The sequence below is a fragment of the Oncorhynchus mykiss genome, chromosome 3 (assembly GCF_057628025.1).
Source record: "Oncorhynchus mykiss isolate SJ-2025 chromosome 3, ASM5762802v1, whole genome shotgun sequence".
NCBI lineage: Eukaryota > Metazoa > Chordata > Actinopteri > Salmoniformes > Salmonidae > Oncorhynchus > Oncorhynchus mykiss.
The window spans coordinates 96,243,030-96,261,198 of NC_143024.1; the positions used below are offsets into that span (position 1 = coordinate 96,243,030).

General features: G+C 45.4%; 1 protein-coding gene across 4 annotated transcripts in view; it reads right to left on the bottom strand.

The window, feature by feature from the left end:
- Positions 1–4,356: 4,356 nt before the first annotated feature.
- The window catches only part of abi2a (abl interactor 2a), a 91,773-nt gene continuing 77,960 nt past the window's right edge, over positions 4,357–18,169 (bottom strand). The window contains exons 6-9 of one of the 4 annotated variants that reach the window (XM_036975354.2): positions 14,017–14,411; positions 13,591–13,731; positions 7,776–7,889; positions 4,357–7,356 (exon numbers count right to left, since the gene is read on the bottom strand). In XM_036975354.2, coding sequence (XP_036831249.2) covers positions 7,181–7,356; positions 7,776–7,889; positions 13,591–13,731; positions 14,017–14,411 — 826 coding nt within the window. In that variant the 3' untranslated portion in view covers positions 4,357–7,180. The remainder of the gene's footprint in view (positions 7,357–7,775; positions 7,890–13,590; positions 13,732–14,016; positions 14,412–18,169) is intronic. The other 3 variants (XM_036975356.2, XM_036975358.2, XM_090230501.1) reach the window with 3 other exon arrangements.

Here is an 18,169-nt window from a genome sequence, read left to right on the forward strand (position 1 = left end):
CGTCTCCGGTATGTCTGGATCAGCTTTGAGTCGTCTTCGGTATGTCTGGATCAGCTTTGAGTCGTCTTCGGTATGTCTGGATCAGCTTTGAGTCGTCTTCGGTATGTCTGGATCAGCTTTGAGTCGTCTTCGGTATGTCTGGATCAGCTTTGAGTCGTCTGGATTAGGGGATTTTCTATTAATCCTGGCAGATTTTCTTCAACTCTGTCAAGTTAGTTGGTGGTAGAGAACAGCAATCTAAGTCTTTCCACAGGTTTTCAATGGGATTCAAGTCTAGGCTTTGGCTGGGTCACTCAAGGACTTTCACATTCTTGTTCTGAAGCCATTCCAGTGTTGCTTTGGCTGTATGCTTGGGGCCATTGTCCTGTTGGAATGTAAATCTGCACTCTGAAGCAGGTTCTCATCAAGGATTTGCCTGTAATTGGCTCCATTCATTGTTCCCTCTATCCTTACCAGTCTCCCAGTCCCTGCTGCTGAAAAGCATCCCCAAAGCATGATGGGGATGCTTCACAATAGGAATGGTGTTAGACGGGTGATGAACTGTGCCTGGTTTTCTCCAGACATAGAGCTTTGCATTCAGGCCAAAGAGTTTTCAGACAACATAATGATCAAGTCTTTGTGCCTTTTTGCAAACTCCAGGTGTGTTGTCATGTGCCTTTTTCTCAGGAGTGGCTTTCATCTGGCCACTCTCCCATAAAACCCAGAATGGTGAAGTGCTGTAGAGACTGTTCTCCTTCTGGCAGGTTCTTCCATCTCAGCCAAGGAACTCTGTAGTTCTGTCAGAGTGGTCATTGAGTTCTTGGTCACCTCCCTGACCAAAGTCCTTTTTGCCCGGTGGCTCAGTTTGGTCGGACGGCCATCTCTAGGCATAGTCTGGGTAGTTCCATATTTTTTCCCCCATTTCCCAATGATGGAGACCACTGTGCTCTTGGAAACTTTCAACACTCTAGGAATGGTTTCATACCCTTCCCCAGATATATGCCTCATCACATCTCTGTGATCTAGAGACAGTTCCTTGTCCTTCGTGATATAGTTTCTGCTCTGACAAGTAGCTGTCAACTATGGGACCTTATATAGACAGGTGTGTTTTTCTAAATCATGTCCAAACAATAGACTTGGCCACAGGTGGAGTCAAGGTGTAGTGACATCTCAAAAGGGGTGTGAATACTTTTGTAAATGAGATTTCATTTGATACATTTGCAAAAATGTCTAAAAACGTGTTTTCACTTTATCATCATGGTGTATTGTATGTAGATGATTGAACAAAAAATGGATTTGGAATAAGTGAAGATGGTTGTATGAATTCTTTCTGTAGACGTCCGTTAGTGGGGAGAGCATACTCGCCCCCACCCCCGAGATGTTTTTGGTCTTTTTGTTTGCTAAAAACCCACTACTTTCTGTTCTGCTTTATTGCGTGAGTAAGATGGCCAGTGGTAAGTTTAATAGGGCTAAATCAGCCGAGTTTGAACCTCCTACTCTGCCCTAGGGGCCTAGGACAGGGGCGGACTGGGACAAAAATTCAGCCCTGGCATTTCAACCACACCAGCTCACCACTACTTAAAGACACACAGGCAGTAATGCGTACACATAACATGGGCAACTATAGTACAGCGTTTCTCAGCCTTTACTGGTGAAACATAGTCCGCAGGTCTTTAACCAGCTCATGTTCAAGACAAATACAAGCCCTCTGTAATATTTGGGACAGTCCTCAGGTCTTTAACCAGCTCATGTTCAAGACCAATACATCTGTAATATTTGGGACAGTGAATAATTATTTTCTTATTTTGTCACTATGCCTCAACTTTTGTGGATTTGAAAATCAAACAATGACTAGGAGGTTAAAGTGCAGACGGTCAGCTTTGTGTGTATTTCCATATTGGGTGAACAGCATAGAAATTACATCACTTTATGGACACAGTGTTCCCCCATTTTAGAGGAGCAAAAAATAACGGGACAAATTCACTTGTGTATTAAAGTAGTAAAAAGGTTAGTATTTGGTCTCATGTTCCTGGTAATGGCTACATCAAGACTCTACACATTTTGTTGGATGCATTTTCTGTTTGTTTTGGTTGTTTCAGATTATGTTGTGGCCAATAGAAATGAATGGCCAATACTGTATTGTCATTGGAGTCACTTTGATTTTTTGGAACCGGTAGAGTTTATGGACTTGGGCCACCGTGGTCGATGTTTTGTTTGGGTTACCACAGTTCTCCTGTGGGTTTGAGACGTGGGCCACCGTGGTCGATGTTTTGTTTGGGTTACCACAGTTCCCCTGTGGGTTTGAGACGTGGGCCACGTTTTGTTTGGGTTACCACAGTTCCCCTGTGGGTTTGAGACGTGGGCCACCGTGGTCGATGTTTTGTTTGGGTTACCACAGTTCTCCTGTGGGTTTGAGACGTGGGCCACCGTGGTCAATGTTTTGTTTGGGTTACCACAGTTCTCCTGTGGGTTTGAGGCGTGGGCTAACGAGCAGACTGCACATTTACAGTATCAAGATTACCACAGTTCTCCTGTGGGTTTGAGACGTGGGCTAACGAGCAGACTACACATTTACAGTATCAAGATTACCACAGTTCTCCTGTGGGTTTGAGCCGTGGGATGACGTGGTTCATCGACTCTGGTCGATGTTATGCAGTGCTCGTTTTTACCAAGTCACGATAGGTGTTCTGTTGTTTTGAACTGGCTGGTTCCCTGTTACGTATGCTGACACTTCACAGAGTAAGTGTTGTTCTTGGAACCGTGGGTTCTAGAGACTTGGGCTGCTGTGACTCCCCATATCCTAGCTCTCTCTACACATCCTGTTAAACCTCGTTCCCTCCTTCAGGGAACAGTAGTTGTATTCATAACTGTATGTTATACTCTGCACCAGCACAGGTAAACTTAAGAATTCAGCCCATAGAGCTCCTATATGTAATTCTGTTTCAGCCATTCAGACACTCACCTGACAGGGCAGAGACAGCAGTAGCACAAGGATCAGTCCCCATGATACAATCTCTGCTCTACCTCTTCATCGACCCATTGAAATCTGTATGGGGTGAACGCAGGTAGTATTTTAAAAGTTGTTTCTCAGTTCTGATGATGATAGATCTAGCTGGTCTCTTGTGTATTTCTCAGTTCTGATGATAAGATGTGTCGCCAGGTAAACAATATTGATATCAGACAGACCCTGCAACATGCCCTGTACACACACACACAGCTTAACCAAGCTGCACCTACACACCAACTCATAATGTCTGGATTGTATAATCAGTTTTATAAGTATAATTGAATGATATCCAACAGTACTACCCAGATACCTGGTTAACCACTAGTTAGTCTGGGATGTTCATGGTTAACCACTAGTTAGTCTGGGGTGTTCATGGTTAACCACTAGTTAGTCTGGGGTGTTCATAACAGTACTATAAACATACCTGGTTAACCACTAGTTAGTTTGGGGTGTTCATAGTTAACCACTAGTTAGTCTGGGGTGTTCATGGTTAACCACTAGTTAGTTAGTCTGGGGTGTTCATAGTTAACCACTAGTTAAGTTAGTCTGGGGTGTTCATAACAGGAGGATGTCATCTCAGGACAGCCATTTTGTTTTTCTATACATTCAACCGTCTTAGGTTTAGTAACAACCTTTCACAAGTGTTTAAATGCACTATTCACATGGTTAATCACGGTTCTGGCACGTTCATAATGGACTGCTGCCCGATGACATTAGGAAGTTATTTTTAATGATCTGTGGTTTCCAGGTTTAGGAGACAAGAGGAGACATAACAGGGTGTAAAGTCAGACCTGTGTTCTACACATCCTAGCTCTACAACCATCTGAAGATCTACACATCCTAGCTCTACAACCATCTGAAGATCTACACATCCTAGCTCTACAACCATCTGAAGTTCTACACCTCCTAGCTCTACAACCAGCTGAAGTTCTACACATCCTAGCTCTACAACCAGCTGAAGTTCTACACATCCTAGCTCTACAACCAGCTGAAGTTCTACACATCCTAGCTCTACAACCAGCTGAAGTTCTACACATCCTAGCTCTACAACCATCTGAAGTTCTACACATCCTAGCTCTACAACCATCTGAAGTTCTACACATCCTAGCTCTACAACCATCTGAAGTTCTACACATCCTAGCTCTACAACCAACTGACGTTCTACACATCCTAGCTCTACACATCCTAGCTCTACAACCATCTGAAGTTCTACACATCCTAGCTCTCCGTATCCTACCTCTACAACCATCTGAAGTTCTACACATCCTAGCTCTTTTATCCTCATGCCCGTCCTGGAGCTGCAAGGCTCGGCCAACGTATATAACAGACAGTGAAAACACACAGCTGTAGGAACTGTGCAGCCAAAGGTGTTCAGTTTCAATACTCTCATTTTATTGTAATATTTTATCTGTTTGTGTCTATGATCGACTGGGGGTCACAGGGAATCATGTTAAAATGGCTACAGTCTGCACTCTAAATGGGACCAATTCATTTTCTAGTGCACTACTTTAGACCAGGGCCCATAGGGGTAGTGCACTACTTTAGACCAGGGCCCATAGGGGCAGTGAACTACTTTAGACCAGGGCCCATAGGGGTAGAGCACTGCAATAGACCAGGGCCCATAGGGGTAGTGCACTGCAATAGACCAGGGCCCATAGGGGTAGTGCACTACTATAGACCAGGGCCCATAGGGGCAGTGAACTACTTTAGACCAGGGCCCATAGGGGTAGAGCACTGCAATAGACCAGGGCCCATAGGGGTAGTGCACTGCAATAGACCAGGGCCCATAGGGGTAGTGCACTACTATAGACCAGGGCCCATAGGCGTAGTGCACTACTATAGACCAGGACCCATAGGGGTAGTGCACTACTTTAGACCAGGGCCCATAGGGGTAGTGCACTTTCTAGGGAATAGGCTGCCATTTAGGATACATAGTGTAGGGTAGTGTTCATTAGGACACACAGGGGAAATGTTTTAAATAGAAACCGAAAGAGTTTATTGTCCAAGTTGTCTCTCCCTGTTCGGTTGGTTCTGAAGACAGTAGAACAAGGAGGTGGGCCGGGATTCAATCCATGGCTCTTTGGTCGGCAACGCGCCATTTAAAAGGTGATTTCTGATTGGGCCAACATGTGAACGTGGTCTCCTGCCCTTTGAGGGGCCTTTAACCCGGTCGGATTTGAATCCCAGCCTCGGTCACATGCAGCAGTCACACATCATCAGTCCCCCACTATTTAAAATAATTTGTGTCCAAAATGGCTCCCTTATTAGTGCACTTATTTTGAGCCATAGTAGTGCACTATATAAGGAAAAGGATGCCATTTGGGACGTGCCCTTCACATTACATACAGTTGAATATAGTCTTTGTGCATAATATAACACTTGCCGAGGTCACAGACAGAATTAGAAAAAGTACCGAAGGTTTAAAGTTAGTGCTCTGCATTTTGTCCGATTTGACTTCTTTAAAAAATATATATATATACCACGATCAGTTTGTTCTTCAAAGATAAACTAAAACTATATTTGCGTATCAATTTTTGTTATTGCTCTCATCAGTACCGAACAAATACAAAATGAAGTATTTCATTGCATTACTGCAAACATGTGGAGATTGACCCTATTGTTATTGCACTAGTGACCCAAATATAAAAACACTACCTTGCAATATGTAACAATATTTCTCGGTTTAATTTCCACCACAATACCGTCAAACACTTGTTATCACTTCAGTTAATGAGTTAAACAGTGAAACCTCTGGTTAAGAATGACTTCCACACAGGGCCGGCCCTAGGCATAAAGCAACAGAAGGGACTGCTTAGGGCCCGGGCCCCACAACCAAAAAAATTGGACCTCAGTCAGGGTCAAAACTTACTGTTGAGATTTAGAATACACAAGGTGCAACTTCTAAATGTGGTTGTGAGTCAGTCACTCTATTAGCTCATGTCAGCTAACATTGTTTTAGATTGGTAAATTCGTGATCATGGTTGAATTACCGACCGGGCACGCACCCAGGAGCACAGACCTCCAGTGGGCCCCAATTGATTTTCTTAGTCACTCAACGTCATTTTAACGTTGCATATCATGGCAATGTGTAGAATTTCAGGAAATTAGCTATGAAACTGCTAATTTAATTGCAGCCCCATGGCAAAATAAGTAGAATTGCAGGAAATCAAGTGTAAAACTGTTTGTCTTCGGTGTCCCCCCCCCCCCCCAAAAAAAAATGTTTTAGGTTAGGGCCCTAAAAAGGCTAGGCCGGCCCTGTCCACACACAACAAAATATTCAACACCTTCAGAGTGGAGGTCCATGTTAAAGGCTGAATGCAGACGTTTTTACATCACGTTGTGATGTGTCAGAGACAGGAAGTCCATTATATTCAGCTCCACAAGGGGGAAAGTACCAATATTCTATGAATGTGTCTCAAATGGCACCCTATTCCCTAAATAGTGCACCCTATTCCCTAAATAGTGCACCCTATTCCCTAAATAGTGCACTACATAGGGAATGTGGTGCTCTGCACCTGCAGACCAGACTCTCAGATCCGAGACATATCGGCCAACCCCTACACAGGCAACGTGAACATGGCCAAAATCCATGAAGATAACCATGGTGACCACTCGTTTCTTTTCCTCAGGATAGAGGAGTTAGCATAACCCCAACACTCATCTTTCCTTCCAAACACAGGGAATAAAATAGTTGTTTTTATTAAAACAGTTTATCCTTCATATGTCTTATAAATGATTGTTATTGGTAGTTATTACTTGTTGAGTTTCGATGGTGTATGGTAGTGTGTCTCTCACTCCACAGTGAGCAGAAGCCCAGTCTTGATTCTTCACTCCTCTTCCTCTTTTCCTGAGTCAGTAATCCAAGTCTCCTCCACCAATTATCTTCAATGTCTCCTTTTTACACCCCAATGCACTAATTAGTCTGCATGGTAGTCTGTACACCTCGTATACAGGTACACTAATTAGTCTGCATGGTAGTCTGTACACCCCGTATACAGGTACACTAATTAGTCTGCATGGTAGTCTGTACACCCCGTATACAGGTACACTAATTAGTCTGCATGGTAGTCTGTACAACCCGTATATAGATACATGTTATCCATGCATTGGGTACACAGCTATCTCCTCCCTGTTCTCTTCTGGGATGTGGTTCAGAGTGTGTCTCTGGGGTTGGGGACTGGAGGGAAGGTGGCCTCAGTCTGCGTTATGCATGATGGATCCTACGTAGTTACCAGGGAAGAGCCCGGAGGTACCAGTCTTAGTCCCCTCGTACCAGCCATCGTCGTTCTTCTTGATCACATAGATGATACAGCCCTCGTTGAACGACAGCTCGTCCTCCTTGTCTGCTGCGTAGTCGTAGATGGCGACAACTGAAGAGGAGAGACGAGGCACAGATCAGTCAGTATTATTACACCTTAATAGTATTACACCTATTGATGTCATAGGACAAGGGGTGAAGCTAGGGTTAGGGGTGGAGCTAGGGTTAGGGGTGGGGCTAGGGGGTGGAGCTAGGGCTAGGGGTGGAGCTAGGGCTAGGGGTGGAGCTAGGGCTAGGGATAGGGGGTGGAGCTAGGGATAGGGGGTGGAGCTAGGGCTAGGGGTGGAGCTAGGGGTAGGGGTGGAGCTAGGGCTAGGGGGTGGAGCTAGGGCTAGGGATAGGGGTGGAGCTTGGGTTAGGGGTGGAGCTAGGGCTAGGGGGTGGAGCTAGGGCTAGGGGGTGGAGCTAGGGCTAGGGGTGGAGCTAGGGTTAGGGTTGGAGCTAGGGCTAGGGGGTGGAGCTAGAACATACCTTTCTCCAGGTAGGTGTGTGGGGCCCAGGGAGGGTCCTCCTCGGCATAGGGGTCACTGTACTCAATCACGGCTGACTCCTCCTCCTCCTCTGCATGAGGAGGTGCATCTGAGACTGGAGGAGAGGAGACAGACAGGAAATCAGTACCTGACAACTCTCAGACTGCACCATGCTCTGTCTGTCGGCGTCTGAGGCACGTGGAGGTCGTAACATAGGGCTCCATGCTGAAGGAATGGGATGGAGGAGCAACAAGGGGACAACGTGGACATCTCCAATACAGCTCTCAGCATCACAGAGCTCACAACGTGGACATCTCCAATACAGCTCTCAGCATCACAGAGCTCACAACGTGGACATCTCCAATACAGCTCTCAGCATCACAGAGCTCACAACGTGGACATCTCCAATACAGCTCTCAGCATCACAGAGCTCACAACGTGGACATCTCCAATACATCTCTCAGCATCACAGAGCTCACAACGTGGACATCTCCAATACATCTCTCAGCATCACAGAGCTCACAATGTGGACATCTCCAATACAGCTCTCAGCATCACAGAGCTCACAATGTGGACATCTCCAATACAGCTCTCAGCATCACAGAGCTCACAATGTGGACATCTCCAATACAGCTCTCAGCATCACAGAGCTCACAATGTGGACATCCCCAATACAGCTCTCAGCATCACAGAGCTCACAACATGGACATCTCCAATACAGCTCTCAGCATCACAACATGGACATCTCCAATACAGCTCTCAGCATCACAACATGGACATCTCCAATACAGCTCTCAGCATCACAGAGCTCACAACATGGACATCTCCAATACAGCTCTCAGCATCACAGAGCTCACAACGTGGACATCTCCAATATAGCTCTCAATATAGGAAAGAGACAGAAGCCTCACTGGACACAACGGTAGTAGAACACCAAGAGGACATTGAGATCTTAAATAGAGCCCTCAGCGTGGACAGAGGCAGGTGGACAGACAGAGGAGCGCAGTGAAGTATCATAGCGCTATGGGGAGGACAACAGGGTGAAGGGAAGTGACAAAGACAAGATGATGAATGGACAGAGAGACACACAGAACAAGACAAGAGGTCTGTTACTTTAGTGAGCTGCAGACAAAACGCTGTCAGAAGCGAGCAAGCAGGAATGACAGACTCTGCAAAAAAATGCGTAATTAAATAGTTGCCAGTGGCAACGCTCTGGATTTACGAACACCCAGGCGCACTCTGGTACTCCAGATTGAATTTACAAACACACCCGATACTGTAAAATGTCTAGCTAGTCATTTGTTATGCTAACAAGATATCAAGAGGTTGCATAGCAACAGCATCAACTTCCGGTAAACAGGCAAACAGGCAAAGCGCTAGCGCTTTACAGCGAAAGCACACCAAACGATTATGTTACGTCACTACCAAGTCACACAAAAACACAGCCATTTTTCCAGCCAAAGAGAGGAGTCACAAAATTCAGAAATAGAGAAAATTAATCACTAACCTTTGATCTTCAGATGACACTCATAGGACTTCATGTTACACAATACATGCATGTTTTGTGCATATTTATATCCAAAAATCTAATTTTACATTGGCGTGTTATGTTCAGTAGTTCCAAAACATGCGGTGATTTTGCAGAGAGCCACATCAATTTACAGAAATACTCATAATATACATTGATAAAAGATACAACTATTATGCATGGAACTTTAGATAAACTTCTCCTTAATGCAACCACTGTGTCAGATTTCAACATGGCAGATATCCGCCATGTTGTGGAGTCAACATTAGTCAGAAATAGCATTATAAATATTAACTTACCATTGATGATCTTCATCAGAATGCACTCCCAGGAATCCCAGTTCCACAATAAATGCTTGATTTGTTTGATAAAGTTCATAATTTATGTCCAAATACCTCCTTTCGTTAGGGCGTTTGGTAAACAAATCCAAACGCGTGTGCAAGTCCAGCGGAAAGGACGGACGAAAGGTCCAAACAGTCGATTACAGGTCGTAGAAACAGTTATATTACAGGTCGTAGAAACAGTTATATTACAGGTCGTAGAAACAGTTATATTACAGGTCGTAGAAACAGTTATATTACAGGTCGTAGAAACAGTTATATTACAGGTCGTAGAAACAGTTATATTACAGGTCGTAGAAACAGTTATATTACAGGTCGTAGAAACAGTTATATTACAGGTCGTAGAAACAGTTATATTACAGGTCGTAGAAACAGTTATATTACGGGTCGTAGAAACAGTTATATTACGGGTCGTAGAAACAGTTATATTACAGGTCGTAGAAACAGTTATATTACAGGTCGTAGAAACAGTTATATTACAGGTCGTAGAAACAGTTATATTACGGGTCGTAGAAACAGTTATATTACGGGTCGTAGAAACAGTTATATTACAGGTCGTAGAAACAGTTATATTACAGGTCGTAGAAACAGTTATATTACAGGTCGTAGAAACAGTTATATTACGGGTCGTAGAAACAGTTATATTACGGGTCGTAGAAACAGTTATATTACAGGTCGTAGAAACAGTTATATTACAGGTCGTAGAAACAGTTATATTACAGGTCGTAGAAACGGTTATATTACAGGTCGTAGAAACAGTTATATTACAGGTCGTAGAAACAGTTATATTACAGGTCGTAGAAACAGTTATATTACAGGTCGTAGAAACAGTTATATTACAGGTCGTAGAAACGGTTATATTACAGGTCGTAGAAACAGTTATATTACAGGTCGTAGAAACATGTCAAACGAATCAATGTTCCAACTGGAAAATTCCTTTGTCTGTAGAAAAGCAATGGAACGCGAGGTAACTCTCACATGAACGCGTGTCACAAGCCCAAGGCACTCTGCCAGACACCGGACTCATTTCGGCCCACCTTCACAGTAGAAGCATCAAACAAGGTTCTAAAGACTGTTGACATCTAGTGGAAGCCTTAGGAAGTGCAATATGACCCCACAGACACTGTATATTGGAATGGCAATGAGTTGAAAAACTACAAACCTCAGATTTCCCACTCCCTGGTGGATTTTTCTCAGGTTTTCACCTGCCATATGAGTTCTGTTATACTCACAGACATCATTCAAACCATTTTAGAAACTTCAGAGTGTTTTCTATCCAATACTACTAATAATATGCATATATTAATATCTGGGACAGAGTAGCAGGCAGTTTACTCTAGGCACGCTTTTCATCCAAAAGTGAAAATGCTGCCCCCTAGCACAAACAGGTTTAAGTATATAGTATACAGTATGTTAGTATGGATTTTCCAACACAGCTCTAGACTTTTTTCTCTCAGACACATCATGTAATGTTGTAAAACCACACAGTGGGAAAAGGAATCAAACAGGTGCTCCGTTTTAGAACACTGAAGTGTGCAAACCTACTGTATACTCGGTCTCCACAGATACCCGCCCGGTCTCCACAGATACCCGCCCGGTCTCCACAGATACCCGCCCGGTCTCCACAGATAGTCGGGTCATTGTTCACCCCCTACCCTCCGCAGAGAGTGAATCAGTATTCTCAACGGTTTTTTTTTTTATTTATTTTATTTATTTTACCTTTATTTAACCAGGTAGGCAAGTTGAGAACACCTTTATTTAACCAGGTAGGCAAGTTGAGAACAAGTTCTCATTTACAATTGCGACCTGGACAAGATAAAGCAAAGCAGTTCGACAGATACAACAACACAGAGTTACACATGGAGTAAAACAAACATACAGTCAATAATAAAGTATAAACAAGTCTATATACAATGTGAGCAAATGAGGTGAGAAGGGAGGTAAAGGCAAAAAAAAGGCCTTGGTGGCAAAGTAAATACAATATAGCAAGTAAAACACTGGAATGGTAGTTTTGCAATGGAAGAATGTGCAAAGTAGAAATAAAAATAATGGGGTGCAAAGGAGCAAAATAAATAAATTAAATACAGTTGGGAAAGAGGTAGTTGATAGGGCTAAATTATATGTGGGCTATGTACAGGTGCAGTAATCTGTGAGCTGCTCTGACAGTTGGTGCTTAAAGCTAGTGAGGGAGATAAGAGTTTCCAGTTTCAGAGATTTTTGTAGTTCGTTCCAGTCATTGGCAGCAGAGAACTGGAAAGAGAGGCGGCCAAAGAAAGAATTGGTTTTGGGGGTGACTAGAGAGATATACCTGCTGGAGCGTGTGCTACAGGTGGGAGATGCTATGGTGACCAGCGAGCTGAGATAAGGGGGGACTTTACCTAGCAGGGTCTTGTAGATGACATGGAGCCAGTGGGTTTGGCGACGAGTATGAAGCGAGGGCCAGCCAACGAGAGCGTACAGGTCGCAATGGTGGGTAGTGTATGGGGCTTTGGTGACAAAACGGATTGCACTGTGATAGACTGCATCCAGTTTGTTGAGTAGGGTATTGGAGGCTATTTTGTAAATTACATCGCCAAAGTCGAGGATTGGTAGGATGGTCAGTTTTACAAGGGTATGTTTGGCAGCATGAGTGAAGGATGCTTTGTTGCGAAATAGGAAGCCAATTCTAGATTTAACTTTGGATTGGAGATGTTTGATATGGGTCTGGAAGGAGAGTTTACAGTCTAACCAGACACCTAAGTATTTGTAGTTGTCCACGTATTCTAAGTCAGAGCCGTCCAGAGTAGTGATGTTGGACAGGCGGGTAGGTGCAGGTAGTGATCGGTTGAAGAGCATGCATTTAGTTTTACTTGTATTTAAGAGCAGTTGGAGGCCACGGAAGGAGAGTTGTATGGCATTGAAGCTTGCCTGGAGGGTTGTTAACACAGTGTCCAAAGAAGGGCCGGAAGTATACAGAATGGTGTCGTCTGCGTAGAGGTGGATCAGAGACTGATCGGTACTATACTATGTGAGACAAGCGATGGACAGGCCCAGACTGATGATCCAGACCCGCCTTCACCAGCTAGCTGGGCCCAGCAGGGGGAACTCTAGAGTAACACAGTCTAGTGCTACTAATTACTGTCACTTGGGACCTCATGCTGGGCCCACACTGGTACAACATCACAGTCAGCAGGAGAGCAATTATAAACCTGCTGTTGCTGAAGGAAGACATGAAACTAAATTACAGCCCTATTAAGAGACATGTTTAATACCCAACGGTCCCATCTCTGTGGCATACTGAGATTTTAAAAAACAACTTCATGGAAAAGGATGGTTTGAGCTACAGGGACAAAGGAGAAAGGATGCTCCTGAAGGGGGTGAGGAGGGAGTGATGGGAGGACGAGGGGTGAGAGGGTGATGTGGGGGGGACGAGGGGAGAGGAGGGAGTGATGGGAGGACGAGGGGAGAGAGGGTGATGTGGGGGGACGAGGGGTGAGGAGGGAGTGATGGGGGACGAGGGGAGAGAGGGTGATGTGGGGGGGACGAGGGGTGAGGAGGGACGAGTGGAGAGAGGGTGATGTGGGGGGGACGAGGGGAGAGGAGGGAGTGATGGGAGGACGAGGGGAGAGAAGGTGATGTGGGGGGGACGAGGGGTGAGGAGGGAGTGATGGGAGGACGAGGGGAGAGGGTGATGTGGGGGGGACGAGGGGTGAGGAGGGAGTGAAGTGGAGGACGAGGGGAGAGAGGGTGATGTGGGGGGGACGAGGGGTGAGGAGGGAGTGATGGGGGACGAGGGGAGAGAGGGTGATGTGGGGGGGACGAGGGGTGAGGAGGGAGTGATGTGGGGGGGACGAGGGGTGAGGAGGGACTGATGTGGGGGGGACGAGGGGTGAGGAGGGACTGATGGGGGACGAGGGGAGAGAGGGAGATGTGGGACAAAGGGGTGAGGAGAGGGGTGGGTCACTCACCTTCTGCCGAGATGGCTGCAGCAGAGAGAGGATATTGGGCGGGAAGAGGGGCCTCGGCTACAGCCTCAGCCGATTGGGCCTCAGTGTTAGGGGCGCGGTCAGGTGCGGACGGTGGGGATTGGGTAGCAGGAGAAGAGGTCCCTGTAGCCCCACCAGCAGAGGAGGAGGAGACAGTAAAAGAGACAAATAAAGCACAGGGAGGGGAGAGAGACAGCGATTGTCTTTGGGTTAACAGGGTGTTGGACATACAGAGCAACACTGATGCTGTGGGCGCTGGGAGGGATCCCTTCTTACCTTTCTACCTGCTCTAACAGAGCTTTGTTTCTTTAGCCTCAACCTCCTTAGGAAATGGAAATCCAAAACTCAGGTGTGTGTGACCGTGCAGTAGCTGGGTGGCCATAGAGAAGTACCTTTCCTGTGTGTTACCTGTTGGAGAGGCTGTTGGCACAGCGATGGGTACTCCTACAGAGCCACTCCCACTGTTCTCTCCACTGCTGTTGGGGTGACTGCCTCCACTGCTGTTGGGGTGACTGCCTCCACTGCTGCTGGGGTGACTGCCTCCACTGCTGTTGGGGTGACTCCCTCCACTGCTGTTGGGGTGACTGCCTCCACTGCTGTCGGGGTGACTGCCTCCACTGCTGTCGGGGTGACTGCCTCCACTGCTGTCGGGGTGACTGCCTCCACTGCTGTCGGGGTGACTGCCTCCACTGCTGTTGGGGTGACTGCCTCCACTGCTGTTGGGGTGACTGCCTCCACTGCTGTCGGGGTGACTGCCTCCACTGCTGTTGGGGTGACTGCCTCCACTGCTGTCGGGGTGACTGCTGCGTAACACACACATTATAGACACACTGCTGATTAAAACACACACACACACACGCGTTACAGAACACTGCTGCCACTACTGTTCAGGGATAAGAGAGGACAGGACAGGGCTCGCATAACACAACTGACACGAGCTAGTCACCAGACAGTCCAATACTACTATGTAGCATCCGGATTAGTGTCCTTTTATAGCCTCTCTACTGTATACAGGCCAGCAGCATACCACCCTGCATACCACTGCTGGCTTGCTTCTGAAGCTAAGCAGGGTTGGTCCTGGTCAGTTCCTGGATGGGAGACCAGATGCTGTTGGAAGTGGTGTTGGAGGGCCAGTAGGAGGCACTCTTTCCTCTGGTCTAAAAATATATCCCAATGCCCCAGGGCAGTGATTGGGGACACTGCCCTGTGTAGGGTGCCGTCTTTCGGATGGGACGTTAAACGGGTGTCCTGACTCTCTGAGGTCACTAAAGATCCCATGGCACTTATCGTAAGAGTAGGGGTGTTAACCCCGGTGTCCTGACTAAATTCCCAATCTGGCCCTCAAACCATCACGGTCACCTAATAATACCCAGTTTACAATTGGCTCATTGACACCCCTTTAACTATTCCCCAGGTCATTGCTGCAAATGAGAACGTGTTCTCAGTCAACTTACCTGGAAAAATAAAATAAATATAGCCCCTCTACTGTATATAGCCCCCCTACTGTATGTAGCCTCGCTACTGTATATAGCCCCTCTACTGTATATAGCCTGTCTTTTTACTGTTGTTTTTATTTCTTTATCTACCGATCTACCTTGTTCACCTAATACCTTCTTTGTACTGTTGGTTAGAGCCTGTAAGTAAGCATTTCACTGTAAGGTCATACCTGTTGTATTCGGTGCACGTGACAAATAAACTTTGATTTGATTTTGTACTACGTAGTACTATGCATACTACCTCTTATTACTTCTAGTGTTAGTCTGGCTAGACCTGATTGTTATTAACTAATGAACTGCATCGTTGAGGCAGCCCAGGGTCCTTAGCTTAGTGATGAGCTTTGAGGGCACTATGGTGTTGACCGCTGAGCTGTAGTCAATGAACAGCATTCTTAGGTGTAGGTGTTCCTTTTGTCCAGGTGAGAAAGGGCAGTGTGCAGTGCAATAGAGATTGCATCATCTGTGGATCCGTTGGTGCGGTATGCAAATTGGAGTGGGTCTAGGGTTTCTGGGATAATGATGTTGATGTGAGCCATCCAGCCTTTCAAAGAATTTTATGGCTACAGATGTGAGTGCTACGGGGCAATAGTCATTTAGACAGGTTACCTTAGTGTTCTTGGACACAGGGACTATGATGGTCTGCTTCAAACATGTTGGTATTACAGACTGGGTCAGGGAGGTTGAAAAAGTCAGTGAAGACACTTGCCAGCTGGTCAGTCCTGTGTAAAGCTCTTACTCACATCGGCTACCGTGTGTGTGATCACACAGTCGTCCGGAACAGCTGGTGCTCTCATGCATGATTCGGTGTTGCTTACCTCGAAGTCAGCATAAAAGGCATTTAGCTCTGTTAGGCTCGGGTTACTGGGCTGCTCACGGCTGGGTTTCCCTTTGTAATCCGTAGTAGTTTGAAAGCCCTGCCACATCCGAAAAACGCCAGAGCAGGTGTAGTAGGATTCAATCTTAGTCCCGTATTGATGCTTTGCCTGTTTTATGATTCATCTGAGGGAGTAGCAGGAATTCTTGTAAGCATCCGGATTAGTGTCCTGCTCCTTGAAAGCGGCAGCTCTTTAGCTCAGTGCGGATGTTGCCTATAATCCATTGCTTCTGTTTGGGATATGTACGTACGATCACTGTGGCGACAACGTCGTCGATGCACTTGTTCATGAAGCCGGTGACTGTGGCATACTCTTCAATACCATCAGTAACATCCCAGAACATATTCCAGTCTGTGTTAGTCATACTCCTCAATACCATCAGTAACATCCCAGAACATATTCCAGTCTGTGTTAGTCATACTCCCCAATACCATCAGTAACATCCCAGAACATATTCCAGTCTGTGTTAGTCATACTCCTCAATACCATCAGTAACATCCCAGAACATATTCCAGTCTGTGCTAGTCATACTCCTCAATACCATCAGTAACATCCCAGAACATATTCCAGTCTGTGTTAGTCATACTCCCCAATACCATCAGTAACATCCCAGAACATATTCCAGTCTGTGTTAGTCATACTCCTCAATACCATCAGTAACATCCCAGAACATATTCCAGTCTGTGTTAGTCATACTCTTCAATACCATCAGTAACATCCCAGAACATATTCCAGTCTGTGTTAGTCATACTCCTCAATACCATCAGTAACATCCCAGAACATATTCCAGTCTGTGTTAGTCATACTCCTCAATACCATCAGTAACATCCCAGAACATATTCCAGTCTGTGTTAGTCATACTCCTCAATACCATCAGTAACATCCCAGAACATATTCCAGTCTGTGTTAGTCATACTCCTCAATACCATCAGTAACATCCCAGAACATATTCCAGTCTGTGCTAGTCTGATCATATTCCAGTCTGTGTTAGTCATACTCCTCAATACCATCAGTAACATCCCAGAACATATTCCAGTCTGTGTTAGTCATACTCCTCAATACCATCAGTAACATCCCAGAACATATTCCAGTCTGTGTTAGGGACAATGTAGCATACCATCAGTAACATCCCAGAACATATTCCAGTCTGTGTTAGGCATACTCCTCAATACCATCAGTAACATCCCAGAACATATTCCAGTCTGTGTTAGTCATACTCCTCAATACCATCAGTAACATCCCAGAACATATTCCAGTCTGTGTTAGTCATACTCCCCAATACCATCAGTAACATCCCAGAACATATTCCAGTCTGTGTTAGTCATACTCTTCAATACCATCAGTAACATCCCAGAACATATTCCAGTCTGTGTTAGTCATACTCCTCAATACCATCAGTAACATCCCAGAACATATTCCAGTCTGTGCTAGTCATACTCCTCAATACCATCAGTAACATCCCAGAACATATTCCAGTCTGTGCTAGTCATACTCCTCAATACCATCAGTAACATCCCAGAACATAAACCAGTCTGTGTTAGTCATACTCCTCAATACCATCAGTAACATCCCAGAACATATTCCAGTCTGTGTTAGTCATACTCCTCAATACCATCAGTAACATCCCAGAACATATTCCAGTCTGTGTTAGTCATACTCTTCAATACCATCAGTAACATCCCAGAACATATTCCAGTCTGTGTTAGTCATACTCCTCAATACCATCAGTAACATCCCAGAACATATTCCAGTCTGTGCTAGTCTGATCATATTCCATTCTGTGCTAGTCTGATCATATTCCAGTCTGTGGTAGTCTGATCATATTCCATTCTGTGCTAGTCTGATCATTTCCAGTCTGTGGTAGTCTGATCATATTCCAGTCTGTGGTAGTCTGATCATATTCCATTCTGTGCTAGTCTGATCATATTCCAGTCTGTGTTAGTCTGATTATATTCCAGTCTGTGGTAGTCTGATCATATTCCATTCTGTGGTAGTCTGATCATATTCCAGTCTGTGGTAGTCTGATTATATTCCAGTCTGTGGTAGTCTGATCATATTCCATTCTGTGGTAGTCTGATCATATTCCAGTCTGTGTTAGTCTGATTATATTCCAGTCTGTGGTAGTCTGATCATATTCCATTCTGTGCTAGTCTGATCATATTCCAGTCTGTGCTAGTCTGAACATATTCC